The sequence below is a fragment of the Neoarius graeffei genome, chromosome 22 (genome assembly GCF_027579695.1).
Source record: "Neoarius graeffei isolate fNeoGra1 chromosome 22, fNeoGra1.pri, whole genome shotgun sequence".
Lineage (NCBI taxonomy): Eukaryota > Metazoa > Chordata > Actinopteri > Siluriformes > Ariidae > Neoarius > Neoarius graeffei.
The window spans coordinates 27402263-27422377 of record NC_083590.1 but is presented as its reverse complement, the minus strand read 5'-3'; the positions used below and the strand labels follow the sequence as shown (position 1 = coordinate 27422377).

Genomic DNA, 20115 nt, shown 5'->3' with positions numbered 1-20115 from the left:
AAAACATCATCAGATTTTCACACAAGTCCTGAAAGTAGATAAAGAGAACCCAGTTAAACAAATGAGACAAAAATATTATACTTGATCATTTATTTATTGAGGAAAATGATCCAATATTACAGATCTGTGAGTGGCAAAAGTATGTGAACCTTTGCTTTCAGTATCTGGTGTGACCCCCTTGTGCAGCAATAACTGCAACTAAACGTTTGCGGTAACTGTTGATCAGTCCTGCACACCGGCTTGGAGGAATTTTAGCCCGTTCCTCCTTACAGAACAGCTTCAACTCTGGGATGTTGGTGGGTTTCCTCACATGAACTGCTCGCTTCAGGTCCTTCCACAACATTTCGATTGGATTAAGGTCAGGACTTTGACTTGGCCATTCCAAAACATTAACTTTATTCTTCTTTAACCATTCTTTGGTAGAATGGCTTGTGTGCTTAGGGTCGTTGTCTTGCTGGATGACCCACCTTCTCTTGAGATTCAGTTCATGGACAGATGTCCTGACATTTTCCTTTAGAATTCGCTGGTATAAGTTCTAGAATTACAATAAAATTTCGAGGAGGCTTATGAAGTAACGCTGTGCTTTTTTAGTTCTGGGTGAAAATTGCTTAGTTTTGAGGTCTAAGGTGTGAAAATCGGATAAAATCACAAATTTTAGACCATTATATGAATACGGATATCCATGGAATTCAGAGACATTAGCTCGGAATAAATGTTCTGTTATATTTACAGAAATCCTATTGTGCTTTTGAGTCTTTTGAGTATATTAGTGTGTTCGTGGGACTAAAGCCTAGGTCACAACCGGACGTACGATTTTTTGGCCGTGCGATTTTTGGCGTTTCCCAAATCGCTGCGTTTTTTTTGTTCGTGGAGAAAGACGCACGTTGGCCGTAAGTTTGTCTTGCAACCTGAAAAAAACGTAAGCACCCATAGAGTTTGTTTGACATGACAAAGAACCTCTGCGGCCAGTCTACGGCTCGAAAATCAGCACGTCACACGCGCGCCCTCCATGCGTTTCTTGCGTTTTTTGCACGTAGACGGGCCGTAGGAGCACGTACGGCCGGTTGTGACCAAGGCATTACAGGGATACTGTGACATTTAAGATCTCAACTTGACACACACTCGCACCGTGTGTCCCGGGTAGCTGCAGGACCTGGACTTTGTTAATAAACTGGAGTACAGAGCCCTTTGACAGGCTGCATGCTTGGCACTGCCTTTTCAGCTGATTGATTTTATACATCAGAGTCAGCTCAGCCACACAGAGAACAATAGCAGGAAGTACGCCGAAGACTCACCACGCACTCTTGTTTTTGCTGTAAAACATTGGATATTTGAATATGACCTCATTCTCATGATGATAATTATAATCATCTTTATTGAACATGTTTCACCATTGTGCCAGCAATCTGTTTGGATGTGTATCCCATTCGACCACAGCACAAAGGTGCTTTGTTCGAGTCAGAGCTGGTGACTGGGGAGATCACTGAAGCACACTGAACTCATTGACACGTTCTTGAGAACTTGTGCTATGTGACATGGTTCATTATCAGGCTGGACGTATCCATTATCCATTATTAGATGGGTAAATTGTGTACGTTTGTAATGTAATACAAATGTACGAATAAAAATAATACATTTTATTTATAAGCGCCTTACAAGACACTCAAGGACACTGTAGAATGAATAAAAACAACAATAAATAAAATCAACATACATGAAAGAAACAATGGAGAGTGTAATAGAAGTTAAAATGAGTGAGCAGTCTTAAACAGGTGAGTTTAGACTTGAAGATGGGGAGAGAGTCAGAGTTACGGATATGAGGAGGCAGAGAGTTCCAAAGGTGGTGCTGAGGCGGACAGAGGGGACAGTGAGATAGATGGAAGAGGAGGAACGAAGGGAACGGGCTGGAGTGCCGGCGTGAAGGAGGTCCGACAAATATGGAGGGGCGAGGTTGTGGATGGCCTTGAAGGTATACAGGAGGAGTTTGAATTCTATACGTTGCTTGACCGGGAGCCAGTGGAGTTGCCGGTTGGTGGGGGTGATGTGGTGATAAGAGGGGTTTTAGTGATGATATGGGCAGCAGAGTTCTGGACCAGTTGGAGTTTATGGAGGGACTTATGAGGGAGGCCAAAAAGAAGAGAGTTGCAGTAGTCAATCCGGGAGGTCACAAGGATGGAGGCTGTATGGGGGGTGAGAGAGGGGCGGAGTCGATTAATGTTACGTAGCTGGAAGTATGCAGAGCGGGTAATGTTACTGATGTGGGATTGGAAAGATAGTCTGCTATCAAGGATGACACCCAGGCTCTTAACCTGAGGAGAGGGGGAAACTAAGATGTTGTCAATGGTGTCAGTTTTAAGCCTAGGTCACAACCGGACGTACGATTTTTTGGCCGTGCGATTTTTGGCGTTTCCCAAATCACTGCGGTTTTTTTGTTCGTGGAGAAAGACGCACGTTGGCCGTAAGTTTGTCTTGCAACCTGAAAAAAACGTAAGCGCCCGTAGAGTTTGTTTGACATGACAAAGAACCTCTGCGGCCGGTCTGCAGCCAGTCTACGGCTCGAAAATCAGCACGTCACACACGTGCCCTCCGTGCGTTTCTTGTGTTTTTTGCACGTAGACCGGCCGTAGGCGCACGTACGGCCGGTTGTGACCGAGGCTTTAGACAGTATGGATTTGGTGCCAATGAGGAGGAATTCAGTTTTATTGCTGTTTAATTTTAGGAAATTTGAGGTGAACCAGGATTTTATTTCAGATATGCGTGAGGAAGGGAGGGAGACAGGAGTCTGGTTTGCAGAATAAGTAGAGCTGAGTGTCATCTGCGAAGCAGTGGAAATGAATGTTGAATTTGCAGAAAATGTGGCCAAGGGGAAGGAGGTAGATGATAAAGAGAAGGGGCCCCAGGACAGAACCCTGGGGCACACCTGAAGTGACAGGAGAGGGGTCGGATTTAAAAGTTTTAAGCTGTATGAACTGAGTATGGTCTAAGAGATGGGGGGGTGAAACCAATCCAGGGGGGTATGAGTGATGCCAAGGGAGAAGAGTCGGCTGAGGAGGATGGGGCGCGAGATGGTGTCGAAGGCCGCACTCAGGTCAAGGAGGATGAGGATGGAGAGTAACCCGGAGTCAGCTCCAAGGAGGGAGATCGTTTGTAATTTTTAATAGGGCAGTTTCAGTGCTATGCCAGGGGCGGAAGCCAGACTGGAAACACTCATAGAGGCAGTTTTGAGTTAAGTGTGTGTGTGTGTAGCTGGGTGGCGACTATTTTCTCAAGAATTTTGGAGATGAATGGTAAGTTAGAAATGGGGTGGACATTATTGTAGTTATGGGGATCTGAACCAGGCTTTTTCAGTGCTGGAGTGACTGCTGCAGTTTTGAATAGTGATGGAACAGTGCCAGTGAAGAGTGAATAATGGCAGATATGAGGGGAAGCAAAGAAGAGAGGCAAGATTTGACCAAGATTGTGGGCATTCAAACAATGCTTGATTTTCTATTAAGCAACTCGATGTGTAGCAAGAAATTATTCCCCTCACCATCAGTCTGAACTGGTGACACAAGGCAGGTTGGGTCTTTTTTTTTTTAACAGCTTTATTGGCCTTCAAGCAACAAAACTACAAATTTACGTGCAGATGAAACAAAACCCTGGGGGGGGAGAAATGGTAGGTGTGAACGGGACCCAGAGTCCCATGCAAGGCACCTTCCTCCTAAAACATTAAAAATCTCGAAGGACTTGGACAAAAGAAAAACACAAGTCTGTTGTTGCTGGTGGCAACCACAATTATGACAGAGGCTCCACGAGCAAGGCCTGTCAGTATGAAAAACATTAATTAACTCATCCGTGTACACATTAGTAACAAGTAGTTGCTTGTTATATACAGTGGCATGCAAAAGTTTGGGCACCCTTACTGAAAATGTCTGTTACTGTGAAAAGTTAAGTGAGCAGAAGATGAACTGATCACCAAAAGGCATAAAGGTAAAGACGAGACATTTCTTTTCAGTGTTTTCTGCAGGATTTGTGTATTATTTTTGTTTTGTACAATTGGAGAGTGAAAAAAGAAAAGGAACACCATGCGAAAGTTTGGGCGCCCCAATACATTTGAGTTCTCAGGTAACTTTTACCAAGGTTCCAGACCTTAATTAGCTTATTGAGCTGTGGCTTGTTCAAATTCTTCGTTAGGAAAGGTCAGATGATGCAGATTTCAAAGCTGTCTGACTCCTCAAACTTGTCCCTAAAATCAACAGCCATGGGCTCCTCTAAGCAACTCCCTCGCATTCTGAATAATAAAATAATTGATGCTCACAAAGCAGGAGAAGGCTACAAGAACGTAGCAAAGTGTTTTCAGGCAGCTGTTTCCTCAGATCGTAATGTTATTAAGAAATGGCAGTTAACAGAAACAGTGGAGATCAAGGTGAGGTCTGGAAGATGAAGAAAACTTTCTGAAAGAACTGCTCGTTGGATTGCTAGAAAGGCAAATAAAAACCCCTGTTTGACTGCAAAAGACCTTCAGAAGGATTGAGCAGACCCTGGAGTGGTGGTGCACTGTTCTACTATGCAGCGACACCTGAACAAAAATGATCTTCATGGGAGAGTCATCAGAAGAAAACCTTTCCTGCGTCCTAGCCACAAAATTCAGTGTTTGAAGTTTGCAAATGAACATCTAAATAAGCCTAATGCATTTTGGAAACAAGTCCTGTGGACTGATGAAATCAAAATAGAACTTTTTGGCCACAGTGTGCAAAGGTATGATTGGAGAAAAAAGGGTGCCAAATTCCAGGAAAAGAACACCTCTCCAACTCTGAAGCATGGGTGTGGATCGATCATGCTTTGGGGTTGTGTTGCAGCCAGTGGCACAGGGCACATTTCATTGGTCGAGGGAAGCATGGATTCGAATAAATACCAGGAAATTCTGGAAGCAAACATCACACCATCTGTAAAAAAGTTGAAGTTAAAAAGAGAATAGGTCCTACAATAAGACGATGATCCAAAACGCACCTCAAAATCTACAATGGAATACCTCGAGGCCCAAGCTGAAGGTTTTGCCCTGGCCCTCACAGTCCCCTGACCTAAACATCATTGAAAATCTGTGGATAGATCTCAAAAGAGCAGTGCATGCAAGACAGCCCAAGAAACTTGTAGAACTGGAAGCCTTTTGCAAGGACGAATGTGTGAAAATCCCCCAGGTAAGAACTGAAAGATTATTAGCTGGCTACAAAAAGTGTTTACAGGGTCAATCTCTGCTTCAAATCACCCAATGACCTAAACCCCAAGTCTCTAGATTTACATGAAATTTGGGGTACATGTCGGGTTTGACCCATAAAGTCCACATGTAAAATTTTAGGTCCATGCGACCAACGGTTTTGGAGATAGGGGGCGCCGTTTTTTCACGATTTTCGCGAAAAAAGGGCATGGCCGCCAACATAAAAGGGGTCATAACTCCTGAACTAGCAGCCCGATTGAGACAAATGAGGTATCATTGGAAAGCTGAGAGCCCAAGGAATCCAAATATGCCCTTATTTGCAACATTTGGAGCATTTTAGGGGTGATGACCCTTTGACCTATATTTTGACCTTGAAATTGACAAAAAAGGTCACGTGACAGGCGGGCCAGACAAGGTTGATTTTGTACCCTAGTAAGTTACCTACAATATATCCAAAAATTGGAGATGTATTCTTTTTTGTTTTGGAGTAATCAAAAGTTGAAATTCATGCATCCTGAGCACTTCAGTGAATAAGTCAAAATAATTGGCTTCAATATATACACAATATGCATGGTATGTATACATGTTAGTTTTCCACCAACATTCAAACTTTGGACTCCCTTGAAAGGAAGTGGTCGCCCCACATTTTCATGAAGAACATGCTCAAGAAGTTAAAACAAAAGAAACCATTCTCATCTTTCTCTTACTTTTACAGTCTAGGAATGAGTGAAGCATGTAAGTAAATCATGAATGAAAGACTTGTGCTCAAGCACCTTTGAAGACTTCAAAAGAGATTTTTAAGTCGACTGTTATTAATCCAAGTTGCTGATTGTTTTAAAAACAAACTCTATATTGGGTCTGATGCATGCACATGCATGTTTTGGCCTACAAGGTTTACTCATATGTTGTGTACATGTACTCGATCGGTCACCGTGATCACCTGAAAATTGCAAAACTGTGTGCTGACTGGGCAGTGAATGAGGAAACCTTGTAGACTACTGGATTCAGAATGACATTGGACAAGACTATGCATTTGAAGTAAAGAAGTTCATCCATTAACTAAAGCTCAGACTCTGTGATTGTCAAAACAGTTAGAGTGGAGGCCCATATGTACTTAAGTTTTGACATTATGTGCGTTTCTAATGACTTATTCACTGAAGTGCTCAGGATGCATGAATTTCAACTTTTGATTACTCCAAAACAAAAAAGAATACATCTCAGATTTTTGGATATATTGTAGGTAACTTACTAGGGTACAAAATCAACTTTGTCTGGCCCGCCTGTCATGTGACCTTTTTTGTCAATTTCAAGGTCAAAATATAGGTCAAAGGGTCATCACCCCTGAAATGCTCCAAATATTGCAAATAAGGGCATATTTGGATTCCTTTGGCTCTCAGCTTTCCAATGATACCTCATTTGTCTCAATCGGGCTGCTAGTTCAGGGGTTATGACCCCTGTTATGTTGGCAGCCACGCCCTTTTTTCGCGAAAATCGCGAAAAAACGGCGCCCCCTATCTCCAAAACCGTTGGTCGCATGAACCTAAAATTTTACATGTGGACTTTGTGGGTCAAACACAACTTGTACCCCAAATTTCATGCAAATCTAGAGACTTGGGGTTTAGATTCTTATTTTTTTTGGGTGATTTGGTACAGAATGACACTACAAGCTGTGATACTTGCCAAAGGGGGTGTTACTAGGTACTAACCATACAGGGTGCCCAAACTTTTGCTTCAGGTCCTTTTCATTTTTTGGCATTTTACACCTGTAAATGATGGAAATAAAAATGTAATCTTGCGGAAAATATTAAAGAAATGTCTTCTTTACCTTTATGCCTTTTGGTGATCAGTTCATCTTCTGCTCACTTAACTATTCACAGTAACAGACATTTTCAGCAAGGGTGCCCAAACTTTTGCATGCCACCGTATAAAACTCCTTAGTCTGTGTTACTAATCTGATCCTTGTACACATTGAGGTTCATGGATGCATGAACCTCACATTGAGAATCGCTGCTTTAAATAATTATTAGGCTGATATTAAAGTTCATTTCTTAAAATGCCCCGTTGTGTCATTTAGCTCGAAGAGCACCGCAACTCTCAGAAGCAGATGCGAGCTCTGCAGAAGAAGCAGGCCCAGCTGATCCAGGAAAAGGACCACCTGAGGAACGAGCACAGCAAAGCCATTCTGGCCCGGAGCAAGCTGGAGAGTCTGTGCCGTGAATTGCAGAGACACAATCGGACACTGAAGGTACACACTTCAACGCACAAGTTACAAAACGTCTCTCCGGCCTACATGCAGTCACCTTGAATTAAGTGTACAGGAGGTGTGATTTTTGGAATTTTGCCAAAGTATGTGAAGAAGTAGCAGGAAGTAACGTGAATTATGCTGCCTGCATTACACAGATTAATCTCATTACTTGAGAAAATTCAGACCTGCGTACTAAACCACATCACGTGCACCTGCCTAGTAATGGTGTACAGACCAACCGTTTAGTGTAGTAGTATGCAGTTTGGGGTACAGCTCAAGTGTTCACTCGGTGTGCGTTTCTGAGGATGTAATTAAATGCTGCTGTTTCCTCTGCGTTATGAAAATAAAACTTTATCCTATACATCAGGGGAAAGAGCAAAAACGTCCCAGTCGCGCCGCTGTGTCTCTGATGCCAGCACTGTGTGAACTAGCCGACTGTAAAATAAAATACATTGCCGTGAATAAAATGGTCTCTTCTGTTCACGTTAGATGCGTTTTTATTACCGAATCAGTCATGCATTTTCATATTTGATGCATGTATTTTAGTCTCCAGCCTGCGAAACGTGTTCAGCATGAACCTGATGGCGTTAGAACGCATGCCAAGATCAACAGAGCAAGAAGATGCACTCCATAGTGGGGAGAGGACAGAGTGAGGGAGCAGACGCCAAGGATGACTCCCTCAGATATGTTCAAAGTGTCTGAGTCCAGATTTACTGGCGATTCTGACCAGGAATAATGATCATTACAGGAACGTTAGGATGACGCGATCGGCTCAGAACCGTCATGTTCCGAAGCGTTTGTCTCCTGACTCAGCGTTCAACAAAACAAATCCCGCACATTTTTAAATTAAATACAGGGTGTCCAACGAGTCAGGAAGTAATAAGGGTAGAAACGACTTAATTTTGTCATTTATTGTTTGCAACGCATGTTCCACATGTTCCGATTGATGTTTTGAACAATATTTGGTTCGCTGACATTTCGCTGCACATTTCACACAAATGGCCAGACGTGGAATGCATTGTGGAGATTTTTTTTTTTTTTAATTTTTATTTTAGCGACGTCTGTCTGTCCGTCCCAGGAAGAGTACTCACCTTCTGAAACCAACTCCCAGTGTTCTCCACGGGCGTTTTAAAGTGGCACACCACCACATTATAATTCTGGCCCGCCACCCTTCCCTTGGCTAAAAAAACTCACCAAAAACGTAACTTCATTAGTATAGACCAAATAAACCGTAAAGTATTCGCTTGATTATAATTTTGTTACTATTTAATACGCAGAAGACCATTAAACGAATGCATACGGGGCTACCTGAAGTGGCCACGCGACTGCAATCGAAAACCAGGCCGGCTGCATACAGATCGTGACCCAGAGTTGTGCAGATTGAGGTCCATCCCTGCGTTACGCTACACCGCACCACATTACACTCTACTGACACATAGTAACGCTGGAAGCTACAAGCTGCAGCAAGCCAGCAGCTAAATAACTTTATGGGTGCACACGCAGCGTTATTGTGCAACGGTTACGCTTATCTATCGTCTTTTCTGACCATACACAGTTACAGTGATCATATAACAACTTCTATCTTCTTTTGGTATTACTGGCTTAGCTTTAGCCTGGTTTCAGTCATATCTAGCAAACAGGCAACAGTTTATTTCTATAGACCCCTTTCACATGACGTCACCGCGCTGCGAGATTTTGTTAGGCGCCATATTGGAAGACCAAGTACATGCACTCACAATATAAAACAAAGTACGAGCGAGAGTAAAGTGACACGATGGATGATAATTCGGGTTATGTGAGTACATTACCAGTTGCAGAAAGGGCACGGTATGTGGAGAAACTGGCTGTGATTGATGGGTTTGACCCATATGATAAGACTCAGAAAAAATTATGTGAATCCAAGCACACAGTTTAACGCAAAAGTTCGTTTATATCCCGACCTTGTCAGCTGTCAGATTTATGTTAATGGACCCGGTAAGCTGGTAAATAATATATATATATATTTTCTTTACCAAATTCTAACAGAAAACGAGAGCGCCCGAAAGGGAAAACCGAGCCGAGCCGCCTCACGGCTGTAATGCAAATTGCTTTCCTCCTCGGTATGCAAGTGCGCTTCCATGGCAGGGAAAAAGAAACTACATTCTGCCGCCTATGTAGTCCCCTATTTAAACAAATAGGAGTCATTCAGGATTCAGCCATGTTTTTGCTCCGCGTTTTTACTCGACCAAAGTTATACAGTATTATGAGCTTTAAATTGCATAAATAAAACCATTTGGTGAAACTTTGAAGAAGAGATTGTACTGGTTTAAAGTTTTTACCGAACGTTTTCATGTCGACTCCAATTAATACACTAGTAGAATCGATGACTAGTTTAGGAGGCCAAAACTTTTTTCAATTTTTGACTGTACCAGCCTGAAAAAACTTGGGACAGTCAAATGGAAAAAAGCAAGCTGGTCATGTTGTACTGGACTAATCTATGACTGATGAGTATAGTAAGTGATACTAGTACTGATACAATAAAACAGACGACTGTAATCTGGTAGGCAGCACGATTTATATTATTTCTCCGTGTCAGATACATAAGGAGGACCGGACACCAATTCTGCCATCTGTTTGCTACCCAGACATTGTAAACTATTTGTTGTTTACACCCAGTGCCTACACTGCTGATGACTTGAAGGCCTACAAAGGGCTACAGGCTTACAATTATGTTGTTAGTGGCTTGGTTCGTGATATTACAGCTGTTATTAAGAATAACCTACACATAGTTATGGCCAAGGTAATTTTGTTGATATCTTTTAATAATATATCTTTTCAGTTGAAAAATTAATACTTTTTGTTACTATTAAGGTATCCATAATTTAGGTTAATTTATCCAAATTATACATATGTATTTATGAGATATGCCTACACAACAACTATGCTTTATTTATATAATAGGAGGGAGAGCAAGCCCCAAAACATCCTTTATTATTATTATTATTATTATTATTATTATTATTAAATTGTAGAAGTCTGGGAGGCTTGCTCCTCATACAGTTATCAACTTGGGGCCAATTTAGCATGTTTTAAATCTGAATTTCTTGCGTTTGCTTACCTCAAAGTGTCCGCAGATCATGCACAGACTTATCCATTATATCCACAGTTTTTTTGCCAAGTCTCACACAGGTTTCTTTCAAGTCTACTGTTGGGCCAATAAATCATAAATAAAACAGCTCAGATTTGTTTGTTTAAGTCGTTTGCCACTCCACTTTATTCTCGTGGGTTCACATACCGCTGCCGTTATTTTCCCCTAATCACGAGTTTGTTGGTCTTCCAAAATAGCGCAGGGTCTGTTTACTTCCGGTTTCGGGTGACGTCAGTGAAAGGGGTCTATTGGTGTTCATAAATCATCCACTGCTACTGTTGCTCAAGGTGTGCCTCAGGGTTCTGTCCTTGGTCCCCTTCTTTTTATATTATATGTTTCTCCTATAGGCCAGATTATTTGTAACCATGGCCTTAACTTTCATTGTTATGCTGATGACATTCAAATCTACATCACTATCACCCCTTCCGTAGCCTCTGTTCAGCTGCTAAGGACTTGCATCACTGACCTTAAGCAATGGCTGCATAAGAACTGCCTTAAACTTAATGCGAGCAAAACGGAGGTTCTATTAGTAGGTACCAAAAGACAGGTTCTGAACTTCTCCAGTTTTACTATTGATGTTGATGGTGTGTCTATTTAGTCCTTCCCAAGTTATAAAAAACCTTGGAGTTCTCTTTGACTCCACGCTTACGTTTGAACTCCATCTTAAACTAATTACTAAGAATGCTTTCTTTCACCTTCGCAATATTGCACGTCTCCGCCCTTTTCTCTTGGAAACTGATGCCAAAATGTTGGTCAATGCGTTTATCTTTTCTCGTCTTGACTACTGCAATTCTCTCTTTTATGGTCTCCCTGCCACATTGCTCAATCGCCTGCAGTACATCCAAAACTCAGCAGCTAGAGTCCTCACACTCACCAAGCGCACTGCTCACATCACTCCTGTTTTACACCAACTGCACTGGTTGCCAATTATTTCTCGGCTGAAATACAAAATCTTGCTTTTAACCGATAAAGCTCTTCCTGGTTTCGCCCCTTCCTATCTCTGTGAGCTAATTCATTTGTACTGTCCCTCCCGTTTCGTCAGATCTTCTGTCTGTGGACTTCCGACTGTTCCACGTTTTAAACTGGCATCTATGGTGCCCCTTTTCCACCAAAGCAGTTCCAGGGCTGGTTCGGGGCCAGTGCTTAGTTTGGAACCGGGTTTTCTGTTTCCACTGACAAAGAACTGGCTCTGGGGCCAGAGAAACCGGTTCCAGGCGAGCACCAGCTCTTTGCTGGGCCAGAGGAAAGAAGTGCTTACGTCAGCGGGGGGGGCGGAGTTATTAAGACCAACAACAATAACAAGACCACGAAAGATCGCCATTTTTAAGCGACGAGAAGCGGCAGCTGTACAAACGCGAAGTCGGCCATTGTTGTTGTTGTTGCTGCTGCTGCTTCTTCCGTGTTGTTTTTGCTTCGATATTCGCGCCAAGGTTTATGCAAACGTAGTAACGTAACTGACGTATACAGTGACGTAATGACGTGGCTTCCCTTAGCACCGCGAGCTATGGAAAAGCAAACTGGTTCTCAGCTGGCTCGCAAGTTGAACGAGTTGTGAACCAGCAGTGGCTCCGAACCAGCCCTGGAACTGATTTGGTGGAAAAGGGGTCTGGGTGGCAGATCCTTCAGTGTTGCTGCTCCTAAACTTTGGAACTCGTTACCACAATCGCTTCGTGACTGTTCCACTCTCTCTTCCTTCAAAGCTAACTTGAAAACTTTTCTCTTTACCTCACACTACTCTTCCTAGTGTGGCCTTTTTTTTATTTAACTCCTCTGTAAAGCGTCCTTGGGTTTGTGAAAGGCTCTATATAAATTGAAATTATTATTATTATTATTATTGTATAACAGCGCACACACACACACACTAGTTAAGTTCAGGTCTTTTATTTTACGTATCCGTGATTGTGTAGGCGAGAGCTGCATTTTCCCGCTGCTTCCCTGTGGTTGTTTACTGCAGGACTTCCGGGTTCCTGGGTCAAAGGACCGGAACTACGGAGGCCGGAGTGGCTTTGCAGTGCCGGTCTCGGGCACGCGCACCAGCTTGTGCATGGATTGGAGTGGTTTCACCTGATTAACATTTAATTATGTGTGTTGTAGAACATGTATGCATTGGGTACTTGGTTTATGCATGGAAGTTCATTTATTTTTCGCACACAGAAAAAAAATTATTTAATTCAGGGATGCGCAACAGGCTCAACTGAAATGTCAAGTGAGGCTCACATTGACAGTAAAGATGATATGTACAGTAAGAATGTGTTAATTGTTTGTAAAATGATTTTAACAATGATTTAGCATTTCCTATCTATTTATTGGCCAGTTTCATTGTCAAAAAATGCCCAAAGTCCGTCAGCTTCAGGGGGACGAAGACCCCCCTACCAGGGCTCTGCCCCTGGACCCCATTAGGGGCCTAGGTGGCCCCCAAACCCCCGCCACCACCTTTTATTTTTGAAAAGTGTAGAACACGGAACTCCTCTCTCAATTTTTGGAGGAATTTTACAAAACTTGACAGGATTCTTTGTTATATGTCAGTAATACACATATTGTAATTTCATTCAATTCAGTCGCGTTTTACCAGAGTTACAGCCCTTGATTACCAAACTTGTACTTTGACAGTTTCACAAGGGTGTATTAAGCACTTATAGCATAGGTATAGTTGCCAGCGGGGGATATTGTGCTCTCGGAGCACTCTTGGCTTTTTTTTTTTGTGCTGTAAAACACCTAATATAGCTCTTTAACTCTTAAATCACCTCAATCATACATTGGCTTAAAAAAACAAAACACACACTGATGCCATGTACACACGTAGCCGGGTATTTTTAAAACCGAACATTTCCCCCCCTCCGTTTATAAAAATGTTTTATCCACACCACCTCGTCTTCGAAAAAAATCCCTTCCACACATAACCGAACATCTGCGTTTTCAATCACATTCATAAGCATTCCAAACCTGTAGATGGTTATTTCCCCAAATCCTCCCCCCTAATCACATTGCCTGTGCTCTTGGAGCAGTAGTTGGGCTTCTAAAATTAAACATGTAAATAGCACCTGCACAATAATTAACGCTTTCAAGGCACTACTCCGATCCATTACTCTTTAGCTAGCCGCACACTACGCCGATTTTCAGCGTACTGAGCCAACTGAAGTCGCGAGTCAGGCATAAAGACTAGTTTTCGATGGTACCGACTCATCTCACAGCCGATTCGAAAAACTAATCGGGAGCCAGACTGATCGGCGAGAGTCGCTAGCAATAGCCAATCATATCTTTCGCATATAACACGTGACATCATTAAACACAATTTCTAGCGCGAGAAATACGTGTTGGCAGCACCTAATGCAGGTATATACTGTAATTCCATAGACTGAAGCTTTATCCATAGACACAGTGGGCTGGAAAGCCACTCTGCTCAAGTTGTGTGGCTGAATTCCAAATCGCTTTAACTCCCCTATATAAGTGCACTATTTAAGGTTGGGAATAATAGCTCATGCAGCCTAGATAGTGCGCTACATATTCCTTGTTGTGTCATTTGTAATTCAGCCTGTAGCATCTTCAAGTGTTGGATTTAACAGTAACTATATCCAATAGCCAAACACAAAGCTATTAAGTTGTCACGTGTCGCTTCAATCGCGACTGCACTCGTCAACAGTCGGGCGATATGTGCGTGCCCTGTCGGGAGTCGGCTCGGTACCGCGTGGATCGCCGTGGTGTGCGGCTAGCTTAAGTCCATGCTTAATCTGGCTTCTGCAGTAAACAAAGGTTGCATGTTTGACGTCAGGGCAGATTTGTTGTCATTTTTTTTTGGCGCAGATTGTGATGTTCTAAAACGCAAAACTCCGGTTATCTCTGTCTACACGAAAAGGCATACACGGAGTTTTCAAAAATCTTCACTTTGCCCGGAGTTTTTTTAAATATTCGTTTTTGATGTGTTTTCATGTGGATGACAGGCCAAAACGTAGAAAAAATATCTTCGATTTAGCAGATACCCGGCTACGTGTGGACGGGGTCTGAGAGTCATGAACTCTGCCCAATTCGGGAGTAAAGGGAAAACATTTTGTCATTTCTATACAATCTAAAATCACGTTTATTATTAGTTCAAGATACCCGCGTCAATATAAGACAGGAAAACTTTGAATGATGATGAATATTTACATTAAATCAACAGCAATATTAACCTTAAAACAGTGGTGTGTTCTTTATCCTAAAGTATACACCAGCATAACCATAACATTGGTATAATGGTAGGCTATAGGCACGGAGTAGAAGTGTTCTTTTACCCCTGCATCGTTTTCTTTCGGATATTAAAAGGCTCTTGGTTGTACATCATAACCTGTGAACGATGACTTCGCCGTGCTCTTTGCCCGACTGATGCGCGTACGTCGCACCTCTAGCTGTCCCGTCTGAACCCGTAGTACTGTGTTTTGCTCGTTCTGGCAGGAGGACGGGGTGCAGCGTGCTCGTCAGGAGGAGGAGAAACGGAAGGAAGTGACCTCGCACTTTCAATTAACGTTGAACGACATCCAGGCACAGATGGAGCAGCACAACGAGCGCAACGCCAACTTGCGGCAGGAGAACATGGAGCTGGCAGAGAAGCTCAAGAAGCTCATCGAGCAGTACGAGCTACGGGAGGAAGTGAGGACTGAATAAAGAAATCAGGCTGAATTACCGAATACCTCCGAAAACCGTATTGTGATACAATCGCTCATGATATTGATTTGATATGATGTCGTCATGTTGCCACGCCCTGTGTCATGTATATATTCTCTGCTGCAGCACATAGATAAAGTTTTCAAGCACAAAGATCTACAGCAGCAGCTGGTCGACGCGAAGCTCCACCAGGCTCAGGCACTGCTCAAAGACTCGGAGGATCGCCACCAGAAAGAGAAAGAGTTTGTGAGTTTCCAGAGATCTTGTATTTATGAACAGAATATTAGTGTTAAAATGGACACAGAATGCATTCCTCATAATGTAGGGTTGACCCCGCCCCCAATATTACTGAGTAGTCATGTGTGTGTTTCAATATTTAATCACCGTTTTTTGTTTCTGTACCCAGTCAAGTTTTTGGATCACGCGTTTAACAACAGACATTGTCACAAAGCAGCTTTACAGAAAATGAAAGACTTAACATTTTATCCCTAATAAATTTTTTTTAATCCCTGCTTTAATTTTTCTTTATCTGCAGCTGCTGAAAGAAGCCGTAGAGTCCCAGAGGATGTATGAACTTATGAAGCAACAAGAAGTTCATCTGAAGCAGCAGGTGAGGATCAGGCTCTGGACACAGCAAAAATGTGTTAATTATTATACTAATTTAAAAAAAATAATAATTCATACCCTGTTATGGTTGTAAAGAATTCCTTCTGTTTACAGTGGTGCTTGAAAGTTTGTGGACCCTTTAGAATTTTCTATATTTCTGCATAAATATGACCTAAAACAACATCAGATTTTCACACAAGTCCTAAAAGTAGATAAAGAGAACCCAGTTAAACAAATGAGACAAAAATATTATACTTGATCATTTATTTATTGAGGAAAATGATCCAATGTTACACATCTGTGAGTGGCAAAAGTATGGGAACCTTTGCTTTCAGTATCTGGTGTGACCCCCTTGTGCAGCAATAACTGCAACTAAACGTTTCCGGTAACTGATGATCAGTCCTGCACACCGGCTTGGGGGAATTTTAGCCCGTTCCTCCGTACAGAACAGCTTCAACTCTGGGATGTTGGTGGGTTTCCTCACATGAACTGCTCGCTTCAGGTCCTTCCACAACATTTCGATTAGATTAAGGTCAGGACTTTGACTTGGCCATTCCAAAACATTAACTTTATTCTTCTTTAGCCATTCTTTGGTAGAACGACTTGCGTGCTTAGGGTCGTTGTCTTGCTGCATGACCCACCTTCTCTTGAGATTCAGTTCATGGACAGATGTCCTGACGTTTTCCTTTAGAATTTGCTGGTATAATTCAGAATTCATTGTTCCATCAATGATGGCAAGCCGTCCTGGCCCAGATGCAGCAAAACAGGCCCAAACCATGATACTACCACCACCATGTTTCACAGATGGGATAAGGTTCTTATGCTGGAATGCAGTGTTTTCCCTTCTCCAAACATAACGCTTCTCATTTAAACCAAAAAGTTCCATTTTGGTCTCATCTGTCCACAAAACATTTTTCCAATAGTCTTCTGGCTTGTCCACGTGATCTCTAGCAAACTGCACACGAGCAGCAATGTTCTTTTTGGAGAGCAGTGGCTTTCTCCTTGCAACCCTGCCATGCACACCAATGTTGTTCAGCGTTCTCCTGATGGTGGACTCATGAACATTAACATTAGCCAATGTGAGAGAGGCCTTCAGTTGCTTAGAAGTTACCCTCGGGTCCTTTGTGACCTCGCCGACTATTACACGCCTTGCTCTTGGAGTGATCTTTGTTGGTCGACCACTCCTGGGGAGGGTAACAATGGTCTTGAATTTCCTCCATTTGTACACAGTCTGTCTGACTGTGGATTGGTGGAGTCCAAACTCTTTAGAGATGGTTTTGTAACCTTTTCCAGCCTGATCAGCATCAACAACGCTTTTTCTGAGGTCCTCAGAAATCTCCTTTGTTCGTGCCATGATACACTTCCACAAACGTGTGTTGTGAAGATCAGACTTTGATAGATCCCTGTTCTTTAAATAAAACAGGGTGCCCACTCACACCTGATTGTCATCCCATTGATTGAAAACACCTGACTCTAATTTCACCTTCAAATTAACTGCTAATCCTAGAGGTTCACATACTTTTGCCACTCACAGATATGTAATATTGGATCATTTTCCTCAATAAATAAATGACCAAGTATAATATTTTTGTCTCATTTGTTTAACTGGGTTCTCTTTATCTACTTTTAGGACTTGTGTGAAAATCTGATGATGTTTTAGGTCATATTTATGCAGAAATATAGAAAATTCTAAAGGGTTCACAAACTTTCAAGCACCACTGTACGTACACTTTATATGATTCTATGTTTTTGTTTGGTCTACTTCTTTCAGTTATCATTATACACAGAGAAGTTTGAAGAGTTTCAGAACACGCTGTCTAAAAGCAACGAGGTGTTTACAACCTTCAAGCAAGAGATGGAGAAGGTATTTAAAGATAGAAACCTGAAGACACTTTTCTTGTGTTCATGAAGGTGGACTAAACCTTCGCCCTCTTAGAGGTGGGAGATCTGTATCGTCTGCGGTAATATCTTAAATGTTGTTTTGACGACGTGCAATTTGACATTATCGAGTATTTAAATTATTTCGGGAAAAAAACAAAACAACGAAAGGCGCATCGAAGCTCCTCATTCACTGAATGCGTACTGCAGAAGCCATACAGCAGGCAGGATTCAGTCACATGGTCTTAGTGATCATGTTATCTCTCAACAGCAGCCTTGGCGGCGGCAACACATGCATCGGAGTCGCGCATGGTTATGCTAATTCGGAGGAAACATGCAGGAATCTCCGCCCCCCGCAACGACCTCATTGGATGAGTTCGTGGTGAGACGTGGGTCTACTGCTCTATTGTGGAAGTGGGTCGGTTTCGACAAGACTGACGTAGATCAAAATACAGCTATATGCAAGATATACCGAAAAACTGTCGCCGTGAAACTGACCTGTTCCACTACTTGCGAACTAACCGCACGAAAGAGTATGAGGAATATGAAAAACTTCTCGACTCCGCAAGCCAGCGTGTGCTGTCGTAACAATACTTGGTATTTTGTCTATTTGATTTAAAATTGTCATTAAAATGTAAACAAAATCCACAATTTTAAGGATATCGTCCAATTATCGTTATCGTCAAAATTTTAAAAAATATCGATGTTTATTTTTTGCCCATATCGCCCACCCCTACGCTCTTGCGTTGGGTTTGTTGTTGTAATGACGAGCTAACATTATCTCTGCAATATTAACCAAGGTTTTAGTTCTGATGGGATGAAACGCTTTCTCTCTCAGGCCATGGTCACACTACAGCTCGCAATGGGTTTGCGAATCCTTGGCGATGGAAAAATTGGTAGCATAACTGCCAATCGTGCTATACACGGCAAATGTTCTCTGAATTTCGGAACTTTTTTGGTGTCTCCAGCTCATGAGTGGCCAAAAACGTTACAGAATATTTCAGTGCGTGCATTGAAATTTGGTGGTGACGTTTTCGTCGGCAAACTAAGCAGTGAAAACTCGCAGCTGGGTTCGGGAAGCTCCGGGAACCTTCATCAAGCCTCTCGAGATGTATTTGTCTCGAATCCATATCCCCGATACTCACGGGAGCCTCATCAACACAGCGGCTTGGCATAGCCTAACCTTCGCTAAGACTTAAAAAGTGCATTTACATTCAGGGATCCTTCAGAGTGCGTTGTGTGCGCATTTGGGACCCGGTCATTATGGGAAACACCTGATGCTGATTTGAGCGCAATCAGCACTTGCATATAAGGACGCGGTTTTAATAGAGACTGTGAAGAATTCTGTCAGGTATGCGGCGGTAGAGTGCAGGAAGTGTGTTTATTAGCAGGCGCGATGTTTACAAAAACAAAATGTCGGAGTAACAAAACCGAAAGCAGAGTCAACGTGACAGTGATGATGATGATAAAACTTTGCAAAGCCTCTGTCCCCTTATATGCGCGTGCTGATTGCGCTGAAAATCAGCATCAAGTGTTTTTCATAACGACTGGGTCCTGTGAGTGAGCGCAGCCGCTCAAGCACGAAGGCATGACAGTTTAAGGTCATAGGTAAAGGTTTTCAATTTATGCACATTTTGAAACTTTATATGTTAAAAAAAACCTCTAATTTTCTTCTGGTCCCAAGAAGTATTGTTAATAAGTAATAATTAGAATAAGTTTGCTCGGCGATTTTCGTGACCACTCGGCGCGTGACGTCATTCATGGCAAACAAACCGCTTACTTGCATTGCCGTTCGGCTTGAGTGCAGACGTGCGTTCGGGAATTTCCAAAGGAAAAACCGTGCCTTATTGTTGTGCGGTGAACTGTAACAACGGGACCGGTTCAGGAAGAAGTTTTTACCTTTTTCCGAGAGAGGAGAAGAGGCGGAGAGAGTGGATTGCGCGCGCGAAGCGAGAGGGTTGGCAGCTGGGTAAATACGCCACTCTGTGCTCCGATCACTTTTTGAAGAATCCCCATCTGTTGGAGAGTTTAGATGTCAGTGTCGAACAGAGAAGGCTCAACCCTGACGCTTTTCCGACAAAATTCGAACACGAAATCAAGCAGTCAAAGAAGAACCGGAGCAGCAACGTTCAAGCAAAAAGGAGAAGATGGGAAACATTTTTACCTTTGCTTGCAACTGACGAGTCAAGAGACATTTCCTCGCTTAGAGTCGGCTATAAATCGTATACTGCTTGTATTACTTTTAGCAGTATAAACGCATCCACATTATATTATAGGAATTAAGCGTTTGCCCATATGGTTTAATTATTCTTCAAAAGGGCTCTTATTTAGTATTACGACGAAAGTAAGAATTTTTCATAACTACCAGGATAAATCGTTTGGGCGCGAGTCTTGTTGAGGTCCGGCGTCACCGCAATCAGAGTCGGC

At 42.5% G+C, this 20115-nt stretch overlaps 1 protein-coding gene across 1 annotated transcript in view; it reads left to right on the top strand.

The window, feature by feature from the left end:
* The window catches only part of txlna (taxilin alpha), a 40232-nt gene that overhangs the window by 8626 nt on the left and 11491 nt on the right, over positions 1-20115 (top strand). The window contains exons 5-9 of the mRNA XM_060904698.1: positions 7269-7439; positions 14995-15189; positions 15331-15450; positions 15740-15814; positions 17582-17674. Coding sequence (XP_060760681.1) covers positions 7269-7439; positions 14995-15189; positions 15331-15450; positions 15740-15814; positions 17582-17674 — 654 coding nt within the window. The remainder of the gene's footprint in view (positions 1-7268; positions 7440-14994; positions 15190-15330; positions 15451-15739; positions 15815-17581; positions 17675-20115) is intronic.